Source organism: Pseudophryne corroboree, chromosome 6, assembly GCF_028390025.1.
Source record: "Pseudophryne corroboree isolate aPseCor3 chromosome 6, aPseCor3.hap2, whole genome shotgun sequence".
Lineage (NCBI taxonomy): Eukaryota > Metazoa > Chordata > Amphibia > Anura > Myobatrachidae > Pseudophryne > Pseudophryne corroboree.
In genome coordinates, this window is record NC_086449.1 from 794,646,279 (window position 1) to 794,673,498 (window position 27,220).

The window sequence follows — 27,220 nt, forward strand, 5'->3', positions numbered from 1 at the left end:
CGCAGTGTTTCCGCCCAGTAACACCCATTTCCTGTCAATCACACTACGATCGCCGGAGCGATGAAAAAGCCGTGAGTAAAAATACTATCTTCATTGTAAAATTACTTGGCGCAGTCGCAGTGCGAATATTGCGCATGCGTACTAAGCGATTTTTCACTGCGATGCGATGAAAAATACCGAGCGAACGACTCGGAATGAGGGCCCATATGCTGGTGCGGTTTGCCCTGGGTTCCTTCTAATGCAAGACAATGCTAGACTTCATGTGGCTGGAGTGTGTCAGCAGTTCCTGCAAGACTAAGGCATTGATGCTATGGACTGGCCCGCCGTTCCCCAGACCTGAATCCAATTGAGCACATCTGGGACATCATGTCTCGCTCCATCCACCAACGCCACGTTGCACCACAGACTGTCCAGGAGTTGGCGGATGCTTTAGTCCAGGTCTGGGAGGAGATCCCTCAGGAGACCATCCGCCACCTCATCAGGAGCATGCCCAGATGTTGTAGGGAGGTCATACAGGCACGTGGAGGCCACACACACTACTGAGCCTCATTTTGACATGTTTTAAGGACATTACATCAAAGTTGGATCAGCCTGTAGTATGTTTTCCACTTTAATTTTGAGTGCGACTCTAAATCCAGACCACCACGGGTTAATAAATTTGATTTCCATTGATAATTTTTGTGTGATATTGTTGTCAGCACATTCAACTATGTAAAGAAAAAAGTATTTAATAAGAATATTTCATTCATTCAGATCTAGGATGTTATTTTAGTGTTCCCTTTATTTATAGACTGCATTGAGGCTGCAATACCACCTACTGCCACAGTGTGGCACTATCATTCCATGTTTTATGGTTTGTGTTTTTGCAATTTATTATTAACAGTTTCTTGCAAAGTGCATCTATATATAGAAATGGCTCCTCCCCTCCCTGGCTGAAAAAGGCAACGTATTGTGGCAGTCCTGCAATACAAGCATAGCAGGGAAAAACTTGCATATGCCCCATTGTAAGTAGAGGCCTCACATGCAAGGCCGGTGATTTGCTGCAACTCACAGCCTCTTCCAGCCAGGCTAACCTCACCGATTTCTTTCATTTTAACGGGCTCTTCATTATCCTTTCATAAACAGGTCGTTGTGGAACAGAGATCACATTCAAGACATCCAGTACACTATCCAACTGATCCAGTTATTTATTTAAGTGATAATTGATCCATTTATTTACATAGCACAGTGTCTCACTCAGTGAGAATAACGTCCAGTGCAGAACACTACTGGCCGACACATATCACAACTGCAGCCACTTCACAATGTAGACGTTCTTCTTCCCAACCTTGATGAGGGACAGTCCATTGCGGAGGATGTGCTGACCGACCAAAAGGACCTCATCCGGGTTTGTAACCTTGCTGTGGTTGAAGCTTACACCCCCAGTAGAGATTATTTCAAAGCTGAAACACATAAATCACTCAATTTAAACTTCAGTCAGTAAAGTGTACCCAAGGGGCCTGGTCAAAGCGTTTCCTAAGAGAAAATAAGAATTTACTTACCGATAATTCTATTTCTCGGAGTCCGTAGTGGATGCTGGGGTTCCTGAAAGGACCATGGGGAATAGCGGCTCCGCAGGAGACAGGGCACAAAAAGTAAAGCTTTAGGATCAGGTGGTGTGCACTGGCTCCTCCCCCTATGACCCTCCTCCAAGCCTCAGTTAGGTACTGTGCCCGGACGAGCGTACACAATAAGGAAGGATTTATGAATCCCGGGTAAGACTCATACCAGCCACACCAATCACACTGTACAACCTGTGATCTGAACCCAGTTAACAGTATGATAACAGCGGAGCCTCTGAAAAGATGGCTCACAACAATAATAACCCGATTTTTGTAACTATGTACAAGTAATGCAGATAATCCGCACTTGGGATGGGCGCCCAGCATCCACTACGGACTCCGAGAAATAGAATTATCGGTAAGTAAATTCTTATTTTCTCTATCGTCCTAGTGGATGCTGGGGTTCCTGAAAGGACCATGGGGATTATACCAAAGCTCCCAAACGGGCGGGAGAGTGCGGATGACTCTGCAGCACCGAATGAGAGAACTCCAGGTCCTCCTTAGCCAGGGTATCAAATTTGTAGGATTTTACAAACGTGTTTGCCCCTGACTAAATAGCCGCTCGGCAAAGTTGTAAAGCCGAGACCCCTCGGGCAGCCGCCCAAGATGAGCCCACCTTCCTTGTGGAATGGGCATTTACATATTTTTGGCTGTGGCAGGCCTGCCACAGAATGTGCAAGCTGAATTGTATTACACATCCAACTAGCAAAAGTCTGCTTTGTTGGGTGCATACAGGATAACAGCAAGTCAGTTTTCCTGACTCCAGCCGTCCTGGAACCTATATTTTCAGGGCCCTGACCACATCTAGCAACTTGGAGTCCTCCAAGTCCCTAGTAGGCGCAAGACACCACAATAAGCTGGTTCAGGTGAAACACTGACACTACCTTAGGGAGAGAACTGGGGACGAGTCCGCAGCTCTGCCCTGTCCGAATGGACAAACAGATATGGGCTTTTTTGAGAAAAAAACCACCAATTTGACACTCGCCTGGTCCAGGCCAGGTCCAAGAGCATGTTCACTTTTCATGTGAGATGCTTCAAATCCACAGATTTGACTGGTTTTAAACCAATGTGTTTTGAGGAATCCCAGAACTACGTTGAGATCCCACAGTGCCACTGGAGGCACAAAAGGGGGTTGTATATGCAATACTCCCTTGACAAACTTCTGGACTTCAGGAACTGAAGCCAATTCTTTCTGGAAGAAAAATCGACAGGGCCGAAATTTGAACCTTAATGGACCCCAATTTGAGGCCCATAGACACTCCTGTTTGCAAGAAATGCAGGAATCGACCGAGTTGAAATTTCTTCGTGGGGCCTTCCTGGCCTCACACCACGCAACATATTTTCGCCACATGTGGTGATAATGTTGTGCGGTCACCTCCTTTCTGGCTTTGACCAGGGTAGGAATGACCTCTTCCTGAATGCCTTTTCCCTTAGGATCCGGCGTTCCACCGCCATGCCGTCAAACGCAGCTGCGGTAAGTCTTGGAACAGACATGGTACTTGCTGAAACAAGTCCCTTCTTAGCGGCAGAGGCCATAAGTCCTCTGTGAGCATCTCTTGAAGTTCCGGGTACCAAGTCCTTCTTGGCCAATCCGGAGCCATGAGTATAGTTCTTACTCCTCTACGTCTTATAATTCTCAGTACCTTAGGTATGAAAAGCAGAGGATGGAACACATACACCGACTGGTACACCCACGGTGTTACCAGAACGTCCACAGCTATTGCCTGAGGGTCTCTTAACCTGGCGCAATACCTGTCCCGTTTTTTGTTCAGACGGGACGCCATCATGTCCACCTTTGGTAATTCCCAACGGTTTACAATTATGTGGAAAACTTCCCCATGAAGTTCCCACTCTGCCGGGTGGAGGTCGTGCCTACTGAGGAAGTCTGCTTCCCAGTTTCCATTCCCGGAATGAAACACTGCTGACAGTGCTATCACATGATTTTCCGCCCAGCGAAAAGTCCTTGCAGTTTTTGCCACTGCCCTCCTGCTTCTTGTGCCGCCCTGTCTATTTACGTGGGCGACTGCCGTGATGTTTTATCCCACTGGATCAATACCGGCTGACCTTGAAGCAGAGGTCTTGCTAAGCTTAGAGCATTATAAATTTACCCTTAGCTATATTTATGTGGAGAAAAATCTCCAGACTTGATCACACTCCCTGGAAATTTTTTCCTTGTGTGACTGCTCCCCAGCCTCTCGGGCTGGCCTCCGTGGTCACCAACATCCAAAACTGAATGCCGAATCTGCGGCCCTCTAGAAGATGAGCACTCTGTAACCACCACAGGAGAGACACCCTTATCCTTGGATATAGGGTTATCCGCTGATGCATCTGAAGATGCGATCCGGACCATTTGTCCAGCAGATCCCACTGAAAAGTTCTTGCATGAAATCTGCCGACTGGAATTGCTTCGAAGGAAGTCACCATTTTTTTTACCATGGCCCTTGTGCAATGATGCACTGATTTTAGGAGGTTCCTGACTAGCTCGGATAACTCCCTGGCTTTCTCTTCCGGGAGAAACACCTTTTTCTGGACTGTGTCCAGAATCATCCCTAAGCACAGGAGACTTGTTGTCGGGATCAGCTGCGATTTTGGAATATTTAGAATCCACCCCTGCTGTTGTAACAGTATCCGAGATAGTGCTACTCCGACCTCCAACTGTTCCCTGGACTTTGCCCTTATCAGGAGATCGTCCAAGTAAGGGATAATTAAGACGCCTTTTCTTCGAAGAAGAACCAGCATTTCGGCCATTACCTTGGTAAAGACCCGGGGTGCCGTAGACAATCCAAACGGCAGCGTCTGAAACTGATAGTGACAGTTCTGTACCACGAACCTGAGGTACCCTTAGTGATAAGGGCAAATTTGGGACATGGAGGTAAGCATCCCTGATGTCTCGGGACACCAGATAGTCCCCTTCTTCCCGGTTCGTTATCACTGCTCTGAGTGACTCCATCTTGATTTGAACCTTTGTAAGTGTTCAAATTTTTTTAGATTTAGAATAGGTCTCACCTAGCCTTCTGGCTTCAGTACCACAATATAGTGTGGAATAATACCCCTTTTCTTGTTGTAGGAGGGGTAATTTAATTATCACCTGCTGGGAATACAGCTCGTGAATTTTTTCCCATACTGCCTCCTTGTCGGAGGGAGACCTTGGTAAAGCAGACTTCAGGAGCCTGCGCAGGGGAAACGTCTCGACATTCCAAACTGTACCCCTGGGATACTACTTGTAGGATCCAGGGGTCCTGTACGGTCTCAGCGTCATGCTGAGAGCTTGTCAGAAGCGGTGACTTAGGGTAAAAACGGTGGATTTTCCAGCAGTTGCCGTGGCCACCAGGTCCGATGGACCGACCCCAAATAACTCCTCTTCCTTTATACGGCAATACACCTTTGTGCCGTTTGGAATCTGCATCACCTGACCACTGTCGTGTCCATAAACATCTTCTGGCAGATATGGACATCGCACTTACTCTTGATGCCAGAGTGCAAATATCCCTCTGTGCATCTCGCATATATAGAAATACATCCTTTAAATGCTCTATAGTCAATAAAATACTGTCCCTGTCAAGGGTATCAATATTTTTAGTCAGGGAATCCGACCAAGCCACCCCAGCTCTGCACATCCAGGCTGAGGCGATCGCTGGTCGCAGTATAACACCAGTATGTGTGTATATACTTTTTATGATATTTTTCCAGCCTCCTGTCAGCTGGCTCCTTGAGGACGGCCCTATCTATAGACGGTACCGCCACTTGTTCTGATAAGCGTGTGAGCGCCTTATCCACCCTAAGGGGTGTTTCCCAACGCGCCCTAACTTCTGGCGGGAAAGGGTATACCGCCCATATTTTCTATCGGGGGGAACCCACGCATCATCACACACTTCATTTAATTTATCTGATTCAGGAAAAACTACGGTAGTTTTTTCACATCCCACATAATACCCTCTTTTGTGGTACTTGTAGTATCAGAAATATGTAACACCTCCTTCATTGCCCTTAACGTGTGGCCCTAGTAAGGAATACGTTTGTTTATTCACCGTCGACACTGGATTCAGTGTCCCTGTCTGTGTCTGTGTCGACCGACTAAAGTAAACGGGCGTTTTAAAACCCCTGACGGTGTTTTTGAGACGTCTGGACCGGTACTAATTGTTTGTCGGCCGTCTCATGTCGTCAACCGACCTTGGCGCGTGTTGACATTATCACGTAATTCCCTAAATAAGCCATCCATTCCGGTGTCGACTCCCTAGAGAGTGACATCACCATTACAGGCAATTGCTCCGCCTCCTCACCAACATCGTCCTCATACATGTCGACACACACGTACCGACACACAGCACACACACAGGGAATGCTCTGATAGAGGACAGGACCCACTAGCCCTTTGGAGAGACAGAGGGAGAGTTTGCCAGCACACACCAAAAACGCTATAATTATATAGGGACAACCTTATATAAGTGTTTTCCCTTATAGCATCTTTTTTATATATTTCTAACGCCAAATTAGTGCCCCCCCTCTCTGTTTTAACCCTGTTTCTGTAGTGCAGTGCAGGGGAGAGCCTGGGAGCCTTCCCTCCAGCCTTTCTCTGAGGGAAAATGGCGCTGTGTGCTGAGGAGATAGGCCCCGCCCCTTTTTCGGCGGCCTCGTCTCCCGCTCTTAACGGATTCTGGCAGGGGTTAAATATCTCCATATAGCCCCCGGAGGCTATATGTGAGGTATTTTTAGCATAAAAAGGTTTTCATTTGCCTCCCAGGGCGCCCCCCTCCCAGCGCCCTGCACCCTCAGTGACTGCCGTGTGAAGTGTGCTGAGAGGAAAATGGCGCACAGCTGCAGTGCTGTGCGCTACCTTAAGAAGACTGAGGAGTCTTCTGCCGCCGATTCTGGACCTCTTCTCGTTTCAGCATCTGCAAGGGGGCCGGCGGCGAGGCTCCGGTGACCATCCAGGCTGTACCTGTGATCGTCCCTCTGGAGCTAATGTCCAGTAGCCAAGAAGCCAATCCATCCTGCACGCAGGTGAGTTCACTTCTTCTCCCCTAAGTCCCTCGTTGCAGTGATCCTGTTGCCAGCAGGACTCACTGTAAAATAAAAAACCTAAGCTAAACTTTTCTAAGCAGCTCTTTAGGAGAGCCACCTAGATTGCACCCTTCTCGGCCGGGCACAAAAATCTAACTGAGGCTTGGAGGAGGGTCATAGGGGGAGGAGCCAGTGCACACCACCTGATCCTAAAGCTTTACTTTTTGTGCCCTGTCTCCTGCGGAGCCGCTATTCCCCATGGTCCTTTCAGGAACCCCAGCATCCACTAGGACGATAGAGAAAGGAACTTTCAGTGCTGTGAGAAGTATACAGTATCTGATTGGACAGGAGTGTCTGCCATCCAATCAAGAGCTGAATGCAGTACACGCCTCTCTTCCAAGCAGACAACCTCTAGTACAGGGTTAGGCCACCAGCAATAACGGATTAATGTGGGTATTTTGTCCTTGCTGTAGTGGGTCCAAAACTCAGTTCTCAAGCCACCCTAACAGTCCAAAATTTAATGATAGCCGTGGCTCAGCATAGATGGTTAAATCAAATTGGCTGAGGTCCTAATTACGTCAAGTAGCCATCCATGGGTATACCTAAAATCAGGACCATTAGGGTGCCTTGATGACCCTGTTTGGGAACCTCTGCCTTAGTGTATTATTTGGTCATCAGTCCAAATGTAATCCTGTAGATAAGGGTAAGAACAGGAGCACTCTTTCCTTACAATGACTCCAGGGGGTTGGAAATCAGAGCTCAATGTGCATGATACATATAATACATACCCACGGGCACCATCTGGAATCGCAGATACTTTTAAACAAGCGTCTAGTACTCTGGTGCCAGGTTCAAGCATTAATTCGGCAAACGGCGCCCCCATGAAGAGTTCCTGTAGCTCCTGGTCGGTCATCGCTTCTAGGGCTTCAATGCTGTTATGATACAGAGCCTGGGTGCATCTAGGAGGAGAGAGCATACACTGCATTCATATCATGATAACAAGTCTCCCTCCTTTCTGAATAATGGGTACCACTGTTAGGAACTCTGAAGAGAACAGAGTTAAGCCTCAGTTATTGTAGAGCTCACTGCAGGCTTCTTCATATGTTTATTCTTCACAATGACCACATGTAAAGTCAGAGTGTGTTCTAGAACATGAAACCTGTGTTTTGCACAGCGGTAACTAGGACCTTACCCATTCACATGCATTAAACACAAAAGAAGCATTCACACCACTGTAATGAGCCCGTAGGCTGCGCAATGTTTTATACAATATGGGAGGAGGACCTGTTGCCCCGTATGTTAGGGGGACACAAGCTCCCACCACGCTATGGAGGAACATTTGGGCCCAAATACAGCAGAGGCCGTAGATCCCACCCTGCCCTCACCTCTTGGCAGACTCCAGTCCTTCTTTACCATGAACGAGCTTGGTCACCTCTGCGGCCAGTCTCTTCTGGGGTAACCACTTCTCGGGCTCCCTGGTGTGTTGCTGCATGATGTGTTCAATCTCCGGCAGCGGGAGGAAAGTGAAGAGCTTTAGGAACCTAGAACGAGACACTATTATATACACAGGTGTGCAGGAACGAGGACTGTAATATGGATGAGCAAGACGATCGCAGGGTCAGAGCAGTGATCATTATGGATCCGGGGCTCTTTGACCATCCGGTGAACTTTACTGCGCATCAAAACTTAATTAGCAAAAAAATACAATTCAATAGCTGAACATTTACAGCTCAGAGAAGGGACAAAATAAGATTTTACTTACCGATAAATCTATTTCTCATAGTCCGTAGTGGATGCTGGGGACTCCGTCAGGACCATGGGGAATAGCGGCTCCGCAGGAGACAGGGCACAAAAGCAAGCTTTTAGGATCACATGGTGTGTACTGGCTCCTCCCCCTATGACCCTCCTCCAAGCCTCAGTTAGGTACTGTGCCCGGACGAGCGTACACAATAAGGAAGGATCTTGAATCCCGGGTAAGACTCATACCAGCCACACCAATCACACCGTACAACTTGTGATTTGAACCCAGTTAACAGTATGATAACAATGAAGTAGCCTCTAAAAAAGATGGCTCACAACAATAATAACCCGATTTTTTTGTAACAATAACTATGTACAAGTAATGCAGACACTCCGCACTTGGGATGGGCGCCCAGCATCCACTACGGACTATGAGAAATAGATTTATCGGTAAGTAAAATCTTATTTTCTCTAACGTCCTAGTGGATGCTGGGGACTCCGTCAGGACCATGGGGATTATACCAAAGCTCCCAAACGGGCGGGAGAGTGCGGATGACTCTGCAGCACCGAATGAGAGAACTCCAGGTCCTCCTCAGCCAGGGTATCAAATTTGTAGAATTTAGCAAACGTGTTTGCCCCTGACCAAGTAGCTGCTCGGCAAAGTTGTAAAGCCGAGACCCCTCGGGCAGCCGCCCAAGATGAGCCCACCTTCCTTGTGGAATGGGCATTTACAGATTTTGGCTGTGGCAGGCCTGCCACAGAATGTGCAAGCTGAATTGTACTACAAATCCAACGAGCAATAGTCTGCTTAGAAGCAGGAGCACCCAGCTTTTTGGGTGCCTACAATATAAACAGCAAGTCAGACTTTCTGACTCCAGCCGTCGCGGAATTATATATATATATATATATTTTCAGGGCCCTGACAACGTCTAGCAACTTGGAGTCCTCCAAGTCCCTAGTAGCCGCAGGCACCACAATAGGTTGTTTCAGGTGAAACACTGACACCACCTTAGTAAGAAACTGGGGACGAGTCCGCAGTTCTGCCCTGTCCGAATGGAAAATCAAATATGGGCTTTTGTAAGACAAAGCCGCCAATTTTGACAATCGCCTGGCCGAGGCCAGGGCCAACAGCATGGTCACTTTCCATGTGAGATATTTCAAATCCACAGATTTGAGTGGTTCAAACCAATATGATTTGAGGAATCCCAACACTACGTTGAGATCCCACGGTGCCACTGGAGGCACACAAGGGCTGTATATGCAATACTCCCTTGACAAACGTCTGGACTTCAGGAACTGAAGCCAATTCTTTCTGGAAGAAAATCTATAGGGCCGAAACTTGAACCTTAATGGACCCCAATTTGAGGCTCATAGACACTCCTGTTTGCAGGAAGTGCAGAAATCGACCTAGTTGAAATTTTTTCGTGGGGCCCTCCTGGCCTCACCCACGCAACATTTTTACCACATGTGGTGATAACGTTGTGCGGTCACCTCCTTCCTGGCTTTGACCAGGGTAGGTATGACCTCTTCCGGAATGCCTTTTCCCTTAGGATCCGGCGTTCAAACCGCCATGCCGTCAAACGCAGTCGCGGTAAGTCTTGGAACAGACAAGGTCCCTGCTGGAGCAGGTCCTTTCTTAAAGGCCGATGCCACGGTTCCTCTTGGAACAGACATGGTACTTGCTGAAAGCAAATCCCTTCTTATCTCCCGAGGCCATTAGTCCTCTGTGAGCATCTCTTGAAGTTCCGGTTACCAAGTCCCTCTTGGCCAATCCGGAGCCACGAGTATAGTTCTTACTCCTCTATGTCTTATAATTCTCAATACCTTGGTTATGAGAAGCAGAGAAGGGAACACATACACCGACTGTTACACCCACGGTGTTACCAGGACGTCCACAGCTATCGCCTGAAGGTCTCGTGACCTGGCGCAATACCTGTCCCATTTTTTTGTTCGGGCGGGACGCCATCATGTCCACCTTTGGTCTTTCCCAACGGTTCACAATCATGCGGAAAACTTCCCGATGAAGTTCCCACTCTCCCGGGTGGAGGTCGTGCCTGCTGAGGAAGTCTGCTTCCCAGTCGTCCACTCCCGGAATGAACACTGCTGACAGTGCTATCACATGATTTTCCGCCTAGTGAAAAATCCTTGCAGTTTTGCCACTGCCCTCCTGCTTCTTGTGCCGCCCTTTCTGTTTACGTGGGCGACTGCCGTGATGTTATCCCACTGGATCAATACCGGCTGACCTTGAAGCAGAGGTCTTGCTAAGCTTAGAGCATTATAAATTCGCTCTTAGCTCCAGTATATTTATGTGGAGAGAATTCTCCAGACTTGATCACACTCCTTGTGTGACTGCTCCCCAGCCTCTCAGGCTGGCCTCCGTGGTCACGAGCATCCAATCCTGAATGCCGAATCTGCGGCCCTCTAGAAGATGAGCACTCTGTAATCACCACAGGAGAGACACCCTTGTCCTTGGATATAGGGTTATCCGCTGATGCATCTGAAGATGCGATCCGGACCATTTGTCCAGCAGATCCCACTGAAGAGTTCTTGCGTGAAATCTGCCGAATGGAAGCGCTTCGTAATAAGCCACCATTTTTACCAGGACTCTTGTGCAATGATGCACTGACACTTTTCCTGGTTTTAGGAGGATCCCGATTAGCTCGGATAACTCCCTGGCTTTCTCCTCTGGGAGAAACACCTTTTCCCGGACTGTGTCCAGAATCATCCCTAGGACCAGCAGACGTGTCGTCGGAACAACTGCGGTTTTGGAATATTTAGAATCCACCCGTGCTGTCGTAGAACTACTTGAGATAGTGCTACTCCGACCTCCAACTGTTCTCTGGACCTTGTTCTTATCAGGAGGTCGTCCATTTTCTTTGAAGACGAATCCTCCTTTCGGTCATTACCTTGGTAAGGACCCGGGGTGCCTTGGACAATCCAACGGCATCGTCTTGAAACTGATAGTGACAGTTCTGTACCACGAACCTGAGGTACCCTTGGTGAGAAAAGGCAAATTTTGGGACATGGAGGTAAGCATCCCTGATGTCCCGGGACACCATATAGTCCCCTTGTTCTTTGCTATCACTGCTCTGAGTGACTCCATCTGGATTTGAACCCTTGTAAGTGTTCAAATTTTTCAGATTTAGAATAGGTCTCACCTAGCCTTCAGTACCACCATATAGTGTGGAGTAATACCCCTTTCCTTGTTGTCGGAGGGGTAAATTTATTATCACCTGCTGGGAATACAGCTTGTGAATTGTTTTCAATACTGCCTCCCTGTCGGAGGGAGACATTGGTACAGCAGACTACAGGAACCTGCGAGGGGGGAAACCTCTCGACATTCCAATCTGTACCCCTTGGATACTACTTGTAGGATCCAGGGGTCCTGTACGGTCCCAGCGTCATGCTGAGAACTTGGTAGAAGCGGTGGAGGGCTTCTGTTCCTGGGAATGGGCTGCCTGCTGCAGTCTTCTTCCCTTTCCTCTATCCCTGGGCAGATATGACTCTTATAGGGACGAAAGGACTGAGGCTGAAAAGACGGTGTCTTTTTCTGCAGAGATGTGACTTAGGGTAAAAAACGGTGGATTTTCCAGCAGTTGCCCTGGCCACCAGGTCCCATGGACCGACCCCAAATAACTCCTCCCCTTTATACGGCAATACATCTTTGTGCCGTTTGGAATCTGCATCACCTGACCACTGTCGTGTCCATAAACATCTTCTTGCAGATATGGACATCGCATTTACTCTTGATGCCAGAGTGCAAATATCCCTCTGCGCATCTCGCATATATAGAAATGCATCCTTTAAATGCTCTATAGTCAATAAAATACTGTCCCTGTCAAAGGTATCAATATTTTTAGTCAGGGAATCCGACCAAGCCACCTCAGCTCTGCACATCCAGGCTGAGGCGATCACTGGTCGCAGTATAACACCAGCATGTGTGTGTATACTTTTTAGGATATTTTTCAGCCTCCTATCAGCTGGCTCCTTAAGTACGGCCCTATCCGTAGATGGTACCGCCACTTGTTCTGATAAGCGTGTGAGCGCCTTATCCACCCTGAGGGGTGTTTCCCACCGCGCCTTAACTTCTGGCGGGAAAGGGTATACCGCCAATAATTTTCTATCGGGGGAAACCCACGCATCATCACACACTTCATTTAATTTATCTGATTCAGGAAAAACTACAGGTAGTTTTTTCACCTCACACATAATACCCTTTTTTGTGGTACTTGGAGTATCAGAAATATGTAACACCTCCTTCATTGCCCTTACGTGTGGCCCTAAAAGAAAATACGTTTGTTTCTTCACCGTCGACACGTGTCTGGGTCTGTGTCGACCGACTGAGGTAAATGGGCATTTTACAGCCCCTGACGGTGTTTGAGACGCCTGGACAGATACTAATTTGTTCGCCGGCCCTCTCATGTCGTCAACCGGCTTGCAGCGTGTTGACATTGTCACGTAATTTCCATAAATAAGCCATCCATTCCGGTGTCGACTCCCTAGAGAGTGACATCACCATTACAGGCAATTTGCTCCGCCTCCTCACCAATATTTTCCTCATACATGTCGACACACACGTACCGACATACAGCACACACATAGGGAATGCTCTGATAGAGGACAGGACCCACTAGCCCTTTGGGGAGACAGAGGGAGAGTTTGCCAGCACACACCAAAACGCTATAATTATCCAGGGACAACCTTTATATAAGTGTTCCTCCCTTATAGCATTTTAATATATATACATATCGCCAAATCAGTGCCCCCCTTCTCTGTTTTAACCCTGTTTCTGTAGTGCAGTGCAGGGGAGAGCATGGGAGCCTTCCCACCAGCCTTTCTGTGAGGGAAAATGGCGCTGTGTGCTGAGGAGAATAGGCCCCGCCCCCTTTTCGGCGGGCTTCTTCTCCGGAGTTTTAGATATCTGGCAGGGGTTAAATACATCCATATAGCCTCAAGGGCTATATGTGATGTATTTTTCGCCATACAGGTATTATACATTGCTGCCCAGGGCGCCCCCCCCCCCCAGCGCCCTGCACCCTCCGTGACCGCTGTGTGAAGTGTGCTGACAACAATGGCGCACAGCTGCAGTGCTGTGCGCTACCTGATGAAGACAGAGTCTTCTGCCGCCTGGTTCCGGACCTCTTCATCTTCAGCGTCTGCAAGGGGGGTCGGCGGCGCGGCTCCGGGACGAACCCCAGGGCGAGCCCTGTGTTCCGACTCCCTCTGGAGCTATGTCCAGTAGCCTAAGAATCCAATCCATCCTGCACGCAGGTGAGTTGAAAATCTCTCCCCTAAGTCCCTCGATGCAGTGAGCCTGTTGCCAGCAGGACTCACTGAAAATAAAGAACCTAAAAACTTTTTCTAAGTAACTCTTTAAGAGAGCCACCTAGATTGCACCCTTCTCGGCCGAGCACAAAAACCTAACTGAGGCTTGGAGGAGGGTCATAGGGGGAGGAGCCAGTACACACCATGTGATCCTAAAAGCTTGCTTTTGTGCCCTGTCTCCTGCGGAGCCGCTATTCCCCATGGTCCTGACGGAGTCCCCAGCATCCACTAGGACGTTAGAGAAATGTGATATAACAGATGCATTCAAATGTACTAAAGCTGAACTACTGCTTAGGAAAATATAGTACTGAACTAAAACACATTGAAATGCATTGTGAAAATCTCCAGAGTTTTCTATTACTAGCGAAACTGATTAATTAAAAGATAGTCTGACGTTTGGAATTGCTTTGGTATTTTCTACAAACTAAAATTATCCTGATTTTATTTGTTCGTTTCTATGTCACTGGGATTCCCCAGTATCTTGATCACATCAATAGCAGCTCAGAAGCCTTTAATTTAGGGGTTAATTCCTTTGTCTACTGCGTGACTATACTGAATAATAAGCGCTTTCACTTCAACCGTATTACTGAAAGAGAAGCTTTCAGTACTGAGCACGTCAAAGTAATTACTAGTGAATTACCCGCTTTAAAGCTTCAATATCTCTATTGATATTGGTGGGAAAACGCAAATGAACTCTCTGGGAATGCTCTGGGGACTTGGAAACAGACACACAAATAATTAGGGATACACCCTAATAGGTACAAACGTTCTAGTTCCCCTGAATTATCATTGACTTTTCAAGGTGACCTAATATATAGTCTGCAGAATTAATTCTGTCCACTAGATGGTGCCAAAAGCCTCAGGATTTGTATTTAATTGAACCCTGTATATTAACATACAGAATCCAGAAAAAAAAGAACTAGATAAAGTGGAAATACAGTATCTGACCGATAGTATCATTTATATTAAACAGCTGCTTCTTGTGCATCATTCATCACACGGTAACTGCAATAATTACAAATATTTGTTGTTAGTCTGTAGACCCCGCTTATTTCAGATTTACATAAACTGGCTCTCCAACAGTTGTTAGAAGTTCCAGCATTCATGACAGAACTAGCTGGGACTTGTAGTTCTGCAGCTGCTGAAAAGCAACGGGTATGGATTAATCGATGGTCGACGGGCAAAAGGTCACATGCTTTGTTATTTTTACCCTAAACCTCCTGCTGGTGCCTATCCCTTCTGCAGCCTAACCCTCTGCCAAGTGCCAACCGTGTGTCGACCTTTTGGCCGTGTCGACCTACACTGACTATTTACTGTCTAACTTCCACCTGGATACCAGAAGCAGCACTATGTCCACCTCTGGTTAATCATTCTCTAACTTCTATAGGATAATAATAATTACATGTATAAGCCGCCGACTGCCCTCCAGGGGTAAGTGCCAAACTCACCTCTCCACACAGCTGTCCTGCTGCCGCACAAAGTACTGGTAGAAGTCAAACAAAGGAGTGCGGTCCCTGTTCAGCCACACGGCATTCCCAGCCGACTTCCCCAGCTTGTCCCCGGCCGTGTTCATAATAAGAGGCAGCAAGATCCCAAACACGTCTTCTCCCGTTGTTCTGTATAGGGAAGAGCGAGTCATACAATGTATACATGCAAATCCTCATCCAGCAGCTGTTTACTCCCCAAATGGAAAATGACATAGGACTAAACTTCTGTGACATCAATAGTTATATAAGAGCTCTGTGGAGAGATTCCCAAACATACAGGATGTCCACTAAGGGATACCCATCACATACATGATCTCCGCAGAGGGAGCCCCGTCATCACACATGACCTCTAGGACAGGATCCCCATCATCACACACACAACCTCCAAGAAGGGATCCCCATGATGACATACATGACACTCGTGGAGAGAATCCCTGAGTACATACGCGAGACTCATATGGGGGGATCCCCAGGATGACATACATGACACACATGCATCAGCATGGCCTCTGGATGAAGTTGTGCCACAAGTGGATGACATATATGACACACAGAGACATGGGCTGAAGTCGGGATTAAATTGCCCAGACATAGTAACATAGTATCTAAGGTTGAAAAAAGACAATTGTCCATCGAGTTCAACCTATTTGTGGTCTCCTATGCACGATTATTTTGTATAAAATTTTGTCTGATGCTGATGACTGCCGTTACGTTTTACCCCTCTTTTTTATAATAACCATAGTGCGTGACTATGCCCCGTAACCCTGGATATCCTTATCCATTAGGAATTTATCTAACCCATTCTTAAAGGTGTTGACTGAGTCGGCCATTACAACTCCCTCAGGCAGGGAATACCAAACACGTATCGTCCTTACCGTAAAAAAGCCTTTACGCCGTATTGTGCGGAATCTCCTCTCCTCTAACCTGAGCGAGTGTCCACGAGTTCTCTGTGTTGCTCTAACCAAAAACAGGTCCTGCACAAGATCTGTATATTGTCCCCTTATACCAGGCATTCCCAACCGCGGTCCTCAAGGCACACCAACAGTGCAGGTTTTAGTGATATCCAGGCTTCAGCACAGATGGTTAAAATAAGAATTTACTTACCGATAATTCTATTTCTCATAGTCCGTAGTGGATGCTGGGACTCCGTCAGGACCATGGGGAATAGCGGGCTCCGCAGGAGACAGGGCACATCTAAATAAAGCTTTTAGGATCACATGGTGCGTACTGGCTCCTCCCCCTATGACCCTCCTCCAAGCCTCAGTTAGGTACTGTGCCCGGACGAGCGTACACAATAAGGAAGGATCTTGAATCCCGGGTAAGACTCATACCAGCCACACCAATCACACCGTACAACTTGTGATCTGAACCCAGTTAACAGTATGATAACAAAAAACGAAGTAGCCTCTGAAAAGATGGCTCACAACAATAGTAATAACCCGATCTTTGTAACAATAACTATGTACAAGTATTGCAGACAATCCGCACTTGGGATGGGCGCCCAGCATCCACTACGGACTATGAGAAATAGAATTATCGGTAAGTAAATTCTTATTTTCTCTATCGTCCTAGTGGATGCTGGGACTCCGTCAGGACCATGGGGATTATACCAAAGCTCCCAAACGGGCGGGAGAGTGCGGATGACTCTGCAGCACCGAATGAGAGAACTCCAGGTCCTCCTTAGCCAGAGTATCAAATTTGTAAAATTTTACAAACGTGTTCTCCCCTGACCACGTAGCTGCTCGGCAAAGTTGTAATGCCGAGACCCCTCGGGCAGCCGCCCAAGATGAGCCCACTTTCCTTGTGGAGTGGGCCTTTACAGATTTAGGCTGTGGCAGGCCTGCCACAGAATGTGCAAGTTGGATTGTGCTACAGATCCAACGTGCAATCGTCTGTTTAGACGCAGGAGCACCCATCTTGTTGGGTGCATACAATATAAACAACGAGTCAGATTTTCTGACTCCAGCTGTCCTTGAAATATATATTTTTAATGCTCTGACAACGTCCAGTAACTTGGAGTCCTCCAAGTCGCTAGTAGCCGCAGGCACCACAATAGGCTGGTTCAAGTGAAAAGCCGAAACCACCTTAGGGAGAAAATGAGGACGTGTCCGCAGTTCTGCCCTGTCCGAATGGAAAATCAGATATGGGCTTTTGTATGATAAAGCCGCCAACTCTGAAACTCTCCTGGCTGAAGCCAGGGCCAATAGCATGGTTACCTTCCATGTAAGGTATTTTAAATCTACCGATTTTAGAGGCTCAAACCAATGAGATTTGAGAAAATTCAAAACTACGTTCAAATCCCACGGTGCCACTGGAGGCACTATTGGGGGTTGTATATGTAGTACACCTTTGACAAAAGTTTGTACTTCAGGCACTGATGCCAATTCCTTCTGGAAGAAGATTGATAAGGCCGAAATTTGAACTTTAATGGACCCCAATTTTAGGCCCATAGACAATCCTGCTTGCAGGAAATGTAAGAATCGACCCAATTGAAATTCTTCCGTTGGAGCCTTCTTGGCCTCACACCACGCAACATATTTCCGCCAAATGCGGTGATAATGTTGTACAGTCACTTCCTTCCTAGCCTTAATCAAGGTAGGAATAACTTCCTCTGGAATGCCCTTTTCTTTTAGAATCCGGCGTTCAACCGCCATGCCGTCAAACGCAGACGCGGTAAGTCTTGGAACATACAAGGTCCCTGCTGAAGCAGATCCCTTCTTAGAGGTAGAAGCCACGGATCCTCCGTGAGCATCTCTTGAAGTTCCGGATACCAAGTTCTTCTTGGCCAGTCCGGAGCCACCAGTATTGTTCTTACTCCTCTTTTCCGTATAATTCTCAGTACCTTTGGTATGAGAGGCAGAGGAGGGAACACATACACTGACTGGTACACCCACGGTGTTACCAGAGCGTCCACAGCTATTGCCTGAGGGTCTCTTGACCTGGCGCAATATCTGTCCAATTTTTTGTTGAGGCGAGACGCCATCATGTCCACCTTTGGTTTTTCCCAACGGTTCACAATCATGTGGAAGACTTCTGGATGAAGTCCCCACTCTCCCGGGTGAAGGTCGTGTCTGCTGAGGAAGTCTGCTTCCCAGTTGTCCACTCCCGGGATGAACACTGCTGACAGTGCTATGACATGATTCTCCGCCCAGCGCAGAATCCTTGCAGCTTCTGTCATTGCTCTTCTGCTTCTCGTGCCGCCTTGTCGGTTTACGTGGGCGACTGCCGTGATGTTGTCCGACTGGATCAACACCGGCTGACCCTGAAGCAGCGATTTTGCCAGGCTTAGTGCATTGTAGATCGCTCTTAGCTCCAGTATATTTATGTGAAGGGACGTCTCCAGGTTTGACCACACGCCCTGGAAGTTTCTTCCCTGTGTGACTGCTCCCCAGCCTCGTAGGCTGGCATCCGTAGTCACCAGGACCCAGTCCTGTATGCCGAATCTGCGGCCCTCTAACAGATGGGCACTCTGCAACCACCACAGGAGAGACAACCTTGTTCTTGGTGACAGTGTTATCCGCTGATGCATGTGCAGATGCGATCCGGACCATTTGTCCAGCAGATCCCACTGAAATGTCCGTGCATGGAATCTGCCGAATGGAATCGCTTCGTAAGAAGCCACCATCTTTCCAAGGACTCTTGTGCATTGATGTACTGACACAGTTCCTGGTTTTAGGAGGTTCCTGACAAGTTCGGATAACTCCCTTGCTTTCTCCTCCGGGAGAAACACCTTTTTCTGAACCGTGTCCAGAATCATTCCCAGGAACAGCAGACGAGTTGTCGGGGTCAATTGAGATTTTGGAAGATTCAGAATCCACCCGTGTTGCTGAAGCACTACCTGGGTTAGTGCTACACCGACTTCCAGCTGTTCTCTGGACTTTGCCCTTATCAGGAGATCGTCCAAGTAAGGGATAATTAATACGCCTTTTCTTCGTAGAAGAACCATCATTTCGGTCATTACCTTGGTAAAGACCCGAGGGGCCGTGGACAAACCAAACGGCAGCGTTTGAAACTGATAATGACAGTCTTGTATCACGAACCTGAGATACCCTTGGTGTGAGGGGTAAATTGGGACATGCAGATAAGCATCTTTTATGTCCAGGGACACCATGAAGTCCCCTTCTTCCAGATTCGCTATCACTGCTCTGAGTGACTCCATCTTGAACTTGAATTTCTGTATGTACAGGTTCAAGGATTTCAGGTTTAGAATAGGTCTTACCGAACCGTCCGGCTTCGGTACCACAAATAGTGTGGAATAATACCCCTTTCCCTGTTGTAGGAGGGGTACCTTGACTATCACCTGCTGAGAATACAGCTTGTGAATGGCTTCCAAAACCGACGTCCTTTCTGAGGGAGACGTTGGTAAAGCAGACTTTAGGAACCGGCGAGGGGGAGACCTTTCGAACTCCAACATGTAACCCTGAGATATTATCTGCAGGATCCACGGGTCCACTTGTGAGCGAGCCCACTGATTGCTGAAAATCTTGAGTCGACCCCCCACCGCTCCTGAGTCCGCTTGTAAAGCCCCAGCGTCATGCTGATGGCTTTGTAGAACCCGGGGCGGGCTTCTGGTCCTGGGCAGGGGCTGCTTGCTGCCCTCTCTTACCCTTTCCTCTGCCTCGCGGCAGATAGGACTGTCCTTTTGGTCGCTTGTTTTTATAGGAGCGAAAGGACTGCGGCTGAAAAGACGGTGTCTTTTTCTGTTGGGAGGGGGTCTGAGGTAAAAAAGTGGATTTGCCGGCAGTTGCCGTGGCCACCAGGTCCGAAAGACCGACCCCAAATAATTCCTCTCCTTTATATGGCAATACTTCCATATGCCTTTTGGAATCCGCATCACCTGACCACTGTCGCGTCCATAAACTTCTTCTGGCAGATATGGACATCGCGCTTACTCTTGATGCTAGAGTACAAATATCCCTCTGAGCATCTCGCATATAAAGAAAAGCATCCTTTAATTGCTCTAGAGTCAATAAAATACTGTCCCTATCCAGGGTATCAATATTTTCAGTCAGAGAATCCAACCACACTACCCCAGCACTGCACATCCAGGCTGAGGCTATTGCCGGTCGCAGTATAACACCAGTATGTGTGTATATACTCTTCAGTGTAGTTTCCAGCCTCCTATCTGCTGGATCCTTGAGGGCGGCCGTATCAGGAGACGGCAACGCCACTTGCTTTGATAAACGTGTGAGCGCCTTATCCACCCTAGGGGGTGTTTCCCAGCGCGCCCTAACCTCTGGTGGGAAAGGGTATAATGCCAATAACTTCTTGGAAATTAGCAGTTTTCTATCTGGGTTAACCCACGCTTCGTCACACACGTCATTCAATTCCTCTGATTCTGGAAAAGCTACAGGTAGTTTTTTCACCCCCCACATAATACCCCTTTTTGAGGTACCAGCAGTATCAGAGATCTGCAAAGCCTCCTTCATTGCCGTGATCATATAACGTGTGGCCCTATTGGAAAATACGTTTGTTTCTTCACCGTCGACACTAGATTCATCTGTGTCGGTACCCGTGTCGACTGACTGAGGTAAGGGACGTTTTACAGCCCCTGACGGTGTCTGAGACGCCTGAGCCGGTACTAACTGGTTTTCCGGCCGTCTCATTTCGTCAACTGACTTTTGTAATGTGCTAACATTATCACGTAATTCCATAACTAAAGCCATCCATTCCGGTGTCGACTCCCTAGGGGGTGACATCACCATTACCGGCAATTGCTCTGCCTCCACACCAACATCGTCCTCATACATGTCGACACACACGTACCGACACACAGCAGCCACACAGGGAATGCTCTAATCGAAGACAGGACCCTCTTAGCCCTTTGGGGAGACAGAGGGAGAGTTTGCCAGCACACACCAAAAACGCTATAAATGTATATAAACAACCCTAGAAGGTGTTGTTTTTGATATAAGCGCTTTTAATATATCAATATCGCCAAATTATGCCCCCCTTCTCTTTGTTACCCTGTTTCTGTAGTGCAGTGCAGGGGAGAGTCCTGGGAGCCTTCCTCACCAGCGGAGCTGAGCAGGAAAATGGCGCTGAGTGCTGAGGAGAATAAGCTCCGCCCCTTTTTCGGCGGGCTTTTCTCCCGGGTTTTAAGAAAACTGGCCTGGGTTAAATACATACATATAGCCTTAATGGCTATATGTGATGTATTTATTTTGCCACTAAAGGTATTTAATATTGCTGCCCAGGGCGCCCCCAGCAGCGCCCTGCACCCTCCGTGACTGAATCAGTGAGACGTGTAGCAACAATGGCGCACAGCTGCAGTGCTGTGCGCTACCTTCATGAAGACTGAGGAGTCTTCTGCCGCCTGCTTTCCGGACCTCCGTCTTCAGCGTCTGTAAGGGGGATCGGCGGCGCGGCTCCGGGACGAACCCCAGGAGGACCTGTGTTCCGACTCCCTCTGGAGCTAAGTGTCCAGTAGCCTAAGACTCCAATCCATCCTGCACGCAGGTGAGTTGGAAATCTCTCCCCTAAGTCCCTCGATGCAGTGATCCTGTTGCCAGCAGGACTCACTGAGATTTAAACCTAAAAAAACTTTGTCTAAGCAGCTCTTTAGGAGAGCCACCTAGATTGCACCCTTCTCGGACGGGCACAAAAACCTAACTGAGGCTTGGAGGAGGGTCATAGGGGGAGGAGCCAGTACGCACCATGTGATCCTAAAAGCTTTATTTAGATGTGCCCTGTCTCCTGCGGAGCCCGCTATTCCCCATGGTCCTGACGGAGTCCCAGCATCCACTAGGACGTTAGAGAAATCAAAATAACTGAGGTGCTAATTAAGTCACCTGTGTCCAAGCCTGGATATCACTAAAACCAGGACTGTTAGTGTGCCTTGAGGACCGCGGTTGGGAAACACTGCCTTATACATTTGTAAATGTTGATCATGTCTCCTCTTAATCTCCTCTTTTCCAGTGTAAACATGCCTAGTCTTACAAGCCTTTCCTTGTATTCCAGCGTCTCCATACCCTTAATTAGTTTGGTTGCCCGCCTTTGAACCTTTTCTAGCTCCAGGATATCCTTTTTGCCCAGAATTGTACACAGTATTCAAGGTGTGGCCTCACAAGTGATTTATATAACGGGAGTATAATACTCTCATCCCTAGCATCAATTCCCCGTTTTATGCATGCTAATATCTTATTAGCCTTCTTTGCTGCAGTCCTTCTTTGGGTACTACTGCTTAGTTTGCCATCTATGGGGTCGATTCAATTCGGCAACTTATGAATAGCGCCGGGAATTAGCTCCCGACGCTATTCAATTCAGCTCCAGTTAAGTCGGCGATGGCCCGTTCTCGCCGACTAAACAGGTTGAATTGTCGGGAGAACGAGCATTCTCTGACTTAACTCCCCGGCGCGAGGCTGATTCCCGACAGAATCAGCCTTGCGCCGGCCGCGAGGCAGCACTTTTGTCGGGTTTCTTCTCTCATCCCCCGGGGATGAGAGAAGAATTCCCGACAATTGCGGGTAACTAGCAGCTGAATTGAATAGCGTCGGGAGCTAATTCCTGGCGCTATTCATAAGTTGACGAATTGAATCGACCCCTATGAGGACACCTAAGTCCTTTTCCAGTACAGAATCTCCTAATATTACCCCATTTAGTAGGTAGGTGTTATTTTTGTTCTTGTTACCACAGTGCATTACCTTACACTTGTCTGTGTTGAAGCGCATTCTCCATTTCGCTGCCAAGCTTCTAATTTAACTAAGTCATTCTGAAGCGACTCAGCATCCCCCTCCGCATTTATAACTTTACACAATTTGGTATCATCTGCAAAAATTGACACCATGCTCTCTAGACCTTCCGTTAGGTCGTTAATGAAAATATTGAACAATAGCGGTCCTAATACTGAGCCTTGCGGCACACCCAGTGATCGCGCTGAGCAAAAAAAATTGTGGGTCCCAGGGACCCCTCTCTATAAAAGATTGGGGTTCTACTCCACAACTTCTGGGTCCCACCACATATTCTAAGGGGTGAGGGCAGGCACGGAGGGGGTTAGAGGCAGGGGGGCACTGCTGGGGCTAAGGGTAGATAGACGTTTGGGCAGTATTGGGGGAAAGAAGGGGGTTGGGGGAAGGCAATACTGAGGGCAATGATGGGGGTGAAGTAGATAGCAGTTGGGACAGTGCTGGGAGCAAGGAGGGGGTTAGGGGCAGGTAGTGCTGTAGGCAGTGTTAGGGGTATGGAGGCATCAGTACCCAGGATTCAGTGCTTCACCCCCATTATCTTTTAAGATCAGCTCCTTTTTGTCCTTGTTGATGCCCTCCAATTACAGTGAGATCCCTGAGATGTGTGTGTATGCTGGGCACGGTGTGGGTATGGGAGTGTATGTATGTTGGGCACGGTGTATGCTGGGCACTGTGTGGGTATGGGAGTGTATGTATGTTGGGCACGGTGTATGCTGGGCACTGTGTGGGTATGGGAGTGTATGTATGTTGGGCACGGTGTATGCTGGGCACTGTGTGGGTATGGGAGTGTATGTATGTTGGGCACGGTGTATGCTGGGCACTGTGTGGGTATGGGAGTGTATGTATGTTGGGCACGGTGTATGCTGGGCACTGTGTGGGTATGGGAGTGTATGTATGTTGGGCACGGTGTATGCTGGGCACTGTGTGGGTATGGGAGTGTATGTATGTTGGGCACGGTGTATGCTGGGCACTGTGTGGGTATGGGAGTGTATGTATGTTGGGCACGGTGTATGCTGGGCACTGTGTGGGTATGGGAGTGTATGTATGTTGGGCACGGTGTATGCTGGGCACTGTGTGGGTATGGGAGTGTATGTATGTTGGGCACGGTGTATGCTGGGCACTGTGTGGGTATGGGAGTGTATGTATGTTGGGTATGGTGTGTGCTGGGCACGGTGTGGGTCTGGAGGTGTGCATATGCTGGACAATGAAATGGTCCATTACTTTGATCATTAAAGTGCAAACATAGTTTAGTGATAAGGGGATAATGTGGTCCTTATACACAGGTCCCACAGCTATAATGCAGGCAGTAAGAAATACTTTCTCAGCCCAAGTCTTGGCACAAGGGGGGGAATAGAGGTTCACCTAGAAATGGGCATAGATTATCAGCAGGTCCAAAGTGTGATCATTTTTTAAAGTAAAGAGGTCTGAAACTTTCTTGTGCAGGGCGCGTAACTAGTTGCTTCTGACACTGCAAAGATCCCCTGTGTGTGCATAGACGTACAGGGTAAATACCGCTGCTCCCACCATGTCAGCCCTGCTACACACATCTTCTCTAGGGCAGCAGCAAGAGATCCCGGAGGATCCTCTCCGACCGTGCAGCAATAACCCCGCCGCAAGTGTGACCTGTCCCTGCACCGCTATTATTACCAGCAGCCAGTCTGACAGGCTGAGCCAGCACGCAGTTCACGGGAAAGCTGATTGCTGGCTGCTGAGGAAAACATGTCCCCGATGCGGCAGAGAAGGGGTTACAGCATGGAGCCCGCATCACGGGCTTTGAGTGCTAGACAAAAAAAAAACAACCGGAAACACTCGCCAAGACGTGCATGGTGTTCCAGGGCGGATCTCAAGGTGACGGGGGGACGCTGTTGGCCGCTATTGGAAGAGGAGACACTGAGGGGCAGCGATTGGATGGCAAGACGCACAAGTCAGTTAGAGACAACGCGTCCTGCGGGACCCGCTCAGTTTCAAAAACTGAGTACCTCACTGCCTGTACCGCGTAAAAATGCGCTATAGCGCGTATTTTGCGATCACTGACACCACTTAGCACTTCAGTCCAATTTGAAAAAGATCCATTAACCACAATGCGCTGCTCCCTATTATCTAACCAGTTTTTGACCCAAGTGCATATTGTGCTTCCTAGCCCTGATTCTTGTAGATAAGTCAGAGATAATGAACCCTGGATGCAGCGATGCCTAGGCATGATACAACCACCCACTGACGTCGGGCTGACCTCTGGATTAAATTGCCGAGGCATGACACACAGAAGCGAAGTTGACATGTGGATGAAGCGGTGCCCAGACATGATACACACGGATGACATATGACTCACACAGATGTTGGACTGTCTTATGGATTAGAAGGTGCTTGGACAAGACGTACACAACATACATGGATGATCCCTGGATGAAGTAGTGCCCGGACTTAAACACACAGATCACCTCTGGATGAAGCTGTGCCAGGATATACCATACATGACACACACACATATATGGATGACCCCTGAAGTATTGTCCGGACAAGACATACATGACAAACACACGTATGACCTCTGGATGAAGTTGTGCCCGGACATGATACACACACAGAGAACATAGAAGGCGGCACACATGATGCATGTATATGGATGACACGACACCCAACTGTGTATGAAGTCAGGGGTGGATATAATACACACAGAGGACATGACACACGCAGAGATTACATACATGACACATGCACCTGTGTATGAAGTCGTGCCCGGACATGACACACACCTTGTACAGATGTGTCCTATACACACCTGTACATGGATGACATACATGACACAGAGATGACATACATGACCCGCACCTGTGTATGAAGTCGTGCCCGGACATGATACACACAGAGGGCACACACGTACATGGATGACACAGAGATGACATGACCCGCACCTGTGTATGAAGTCGTGCCCGGACATGATACACATGACACATGTACATGGATGACATACATGACCCGCACCTGTGTTTGAAGTCGTGCCCGGACATGATACACGTAGTGGACATGACACACACAGAGGGCAGACACATACATGGATGACACAGAGATGACATGACCTGCACCTGTGTATGAAGTCGTGCCCAGACATGATACACATGACACACATGTACATGGATGACATACGTGACCCGCACCTGTGTATGAAGTAGTAGCCGGACATGATACATACAGAGGGCACACACATACATGGATGACACAGAGATTACATGACCCGCACCTGTGTATGAAGTCGTAGCCGGGCATGATACACATAGAGGACATGACACACAGGGGGCACACACATACATGGATGACACAGAGATGACATGACCCGCACCTGTGTATGAAGTCGTAGCCGGGCATGATACACAGGGGGCACACACATACATGGATGACACAGAGATGACATGACCCGCACCTGTGTATGAAGTCGTAGCCGGGCATGATACACAGGGGGCACACACATACATGGATGACACAGAGATGACATGACCCGCACCTGTGTATGAAGTCGTGCCCGGTCATGAGGTTGCCCAGTTGGTCGCTGCCCCCCAGCTGGATGCGGCAGCCGTGCTCCCGGTGCAGGTGGTAGAAGTCGTAGGCCTGGAAGAGCTGGTAGCAGAACTCGCTGAGGCTCAGGCCCTCCGGGGAGCGCAGGCGGCTCTGCACGCTGTGGCGGCTCAGCATCGGGCCCATGCGGAAGTGTCTGCCCGCCGAGGCCAGGAACTCCACCGCGCCGCGCTGCCGGTACCAGGTCCGGTTATCCAGCACCGTCACCCGGCCTGCCGTCCTCCCCGCCGGGGCCCCGGGCAGCAGCGCCTCGTGGTGGCCGAAGATCCGCTGCAGCGTCTCCCGCAGCCCCCGTACGTTCTCCTCCAGCTGCCCCGGCTGCAGCGGCTCCCGCTCCCGGCTCCGGCCGCTCGGGTCCCCGATCTGCGCCGTGGCCCCCCCGATGACGGCGATGACGTGGTGGCCGGCCCGCTGGAAGTGCAGCAGCCCCAGCACCGCCAGCAGGTTCCCCACGTGCAGCGAGTCCGCCGTGGGGTCGAAGCCGCAGTACACGGTCTGGGGGCCGGAGGCGAGCAGCTCGGTGAGCCGGAGGCCGGCCGTCTCTGCCGGGAACATGTCCTGGAAGAGCCCCCGCCGGGAGGCAGACAGCAGCGGCTCGGGGAGGCCGGACAGGCAGCGGGCGTGGGGCCGCCGGGGCAAGGAGCGGAGAGCGTGCACTATGGGCGCCGCCATGATGGGGGAAGTGCGGGGGCTGCTGGGAAGCGGGCCAGGGCCGGAAACCGGATGTGCACGCGTACAGCTGCTCAGGGGCAGCAGCCTCACCTGTAGCGTCTAGATCCCCTTCGTGGAGAGGCCCTTTCCCATAATGCAC

The 27,220-nt window shown here is 48.9% G+C and overlaps 1 protein-coding gene across 1 annotated transcript; it reads right to left on the reverse strand.

Annotated features, from left to right (window-relative positions):
• Positions 1 to 1,162: 1,162 nt before the first annotated feature.
• Positions 1,163 to 27,160, reverse strand: YARS2 (tyrosyl-tRNA synthetase 2). Its single transcript, XM_063928877.1, has 5 exons — positions 26,339 to 27,160; positions 15,116 to 15,283; positions 7,988 to 8,143; positions 7,391 to 7,561; positions 1,163 to 1,442 (listed from the first exon to the last, which is right to left on the reverse strand). Exons 1-5 carry the CDS (start codon positions 27,079 to 27,081, stop codon positions 1,283 to 1,285), a joined length of 1,398 nt encoding a protein of 465 aa, XP_063784947.1. The 5' UTR covers positions 27,082 to 27,160; the 3' UTR covers positions 1,163 to 1,282.
• Between the last annotated feature and the right edge of the window lie 60 nt (positions 27,161 to 27,220).

Bases quoted from the DNA above. Each gene is read 5' to 3' on its own strand.
- YARS2 (XM_063928877.1), bottom strand. From the start codon at position 27,081: ATGGCGGCGCCCATAGTGCACGCTCTCCGCTCCTTGCCCCGGCGGCCC. The intron at 8,144-15,115 runs GTGAGTTTGGCA...GTCTCGTTCTAG, and splicing joins CAGGACAGCTGTGTGGAGAG to GTTCCTAAAGCTCTTCACTT. The intron at 7,562-7,987 runs GTGAGGGCAGGG...CTCTCCTCCTAG, and splicing joins GGACTGGAGTCTGCCAAGAG to ATGCACCCAGGCTCTGTATC.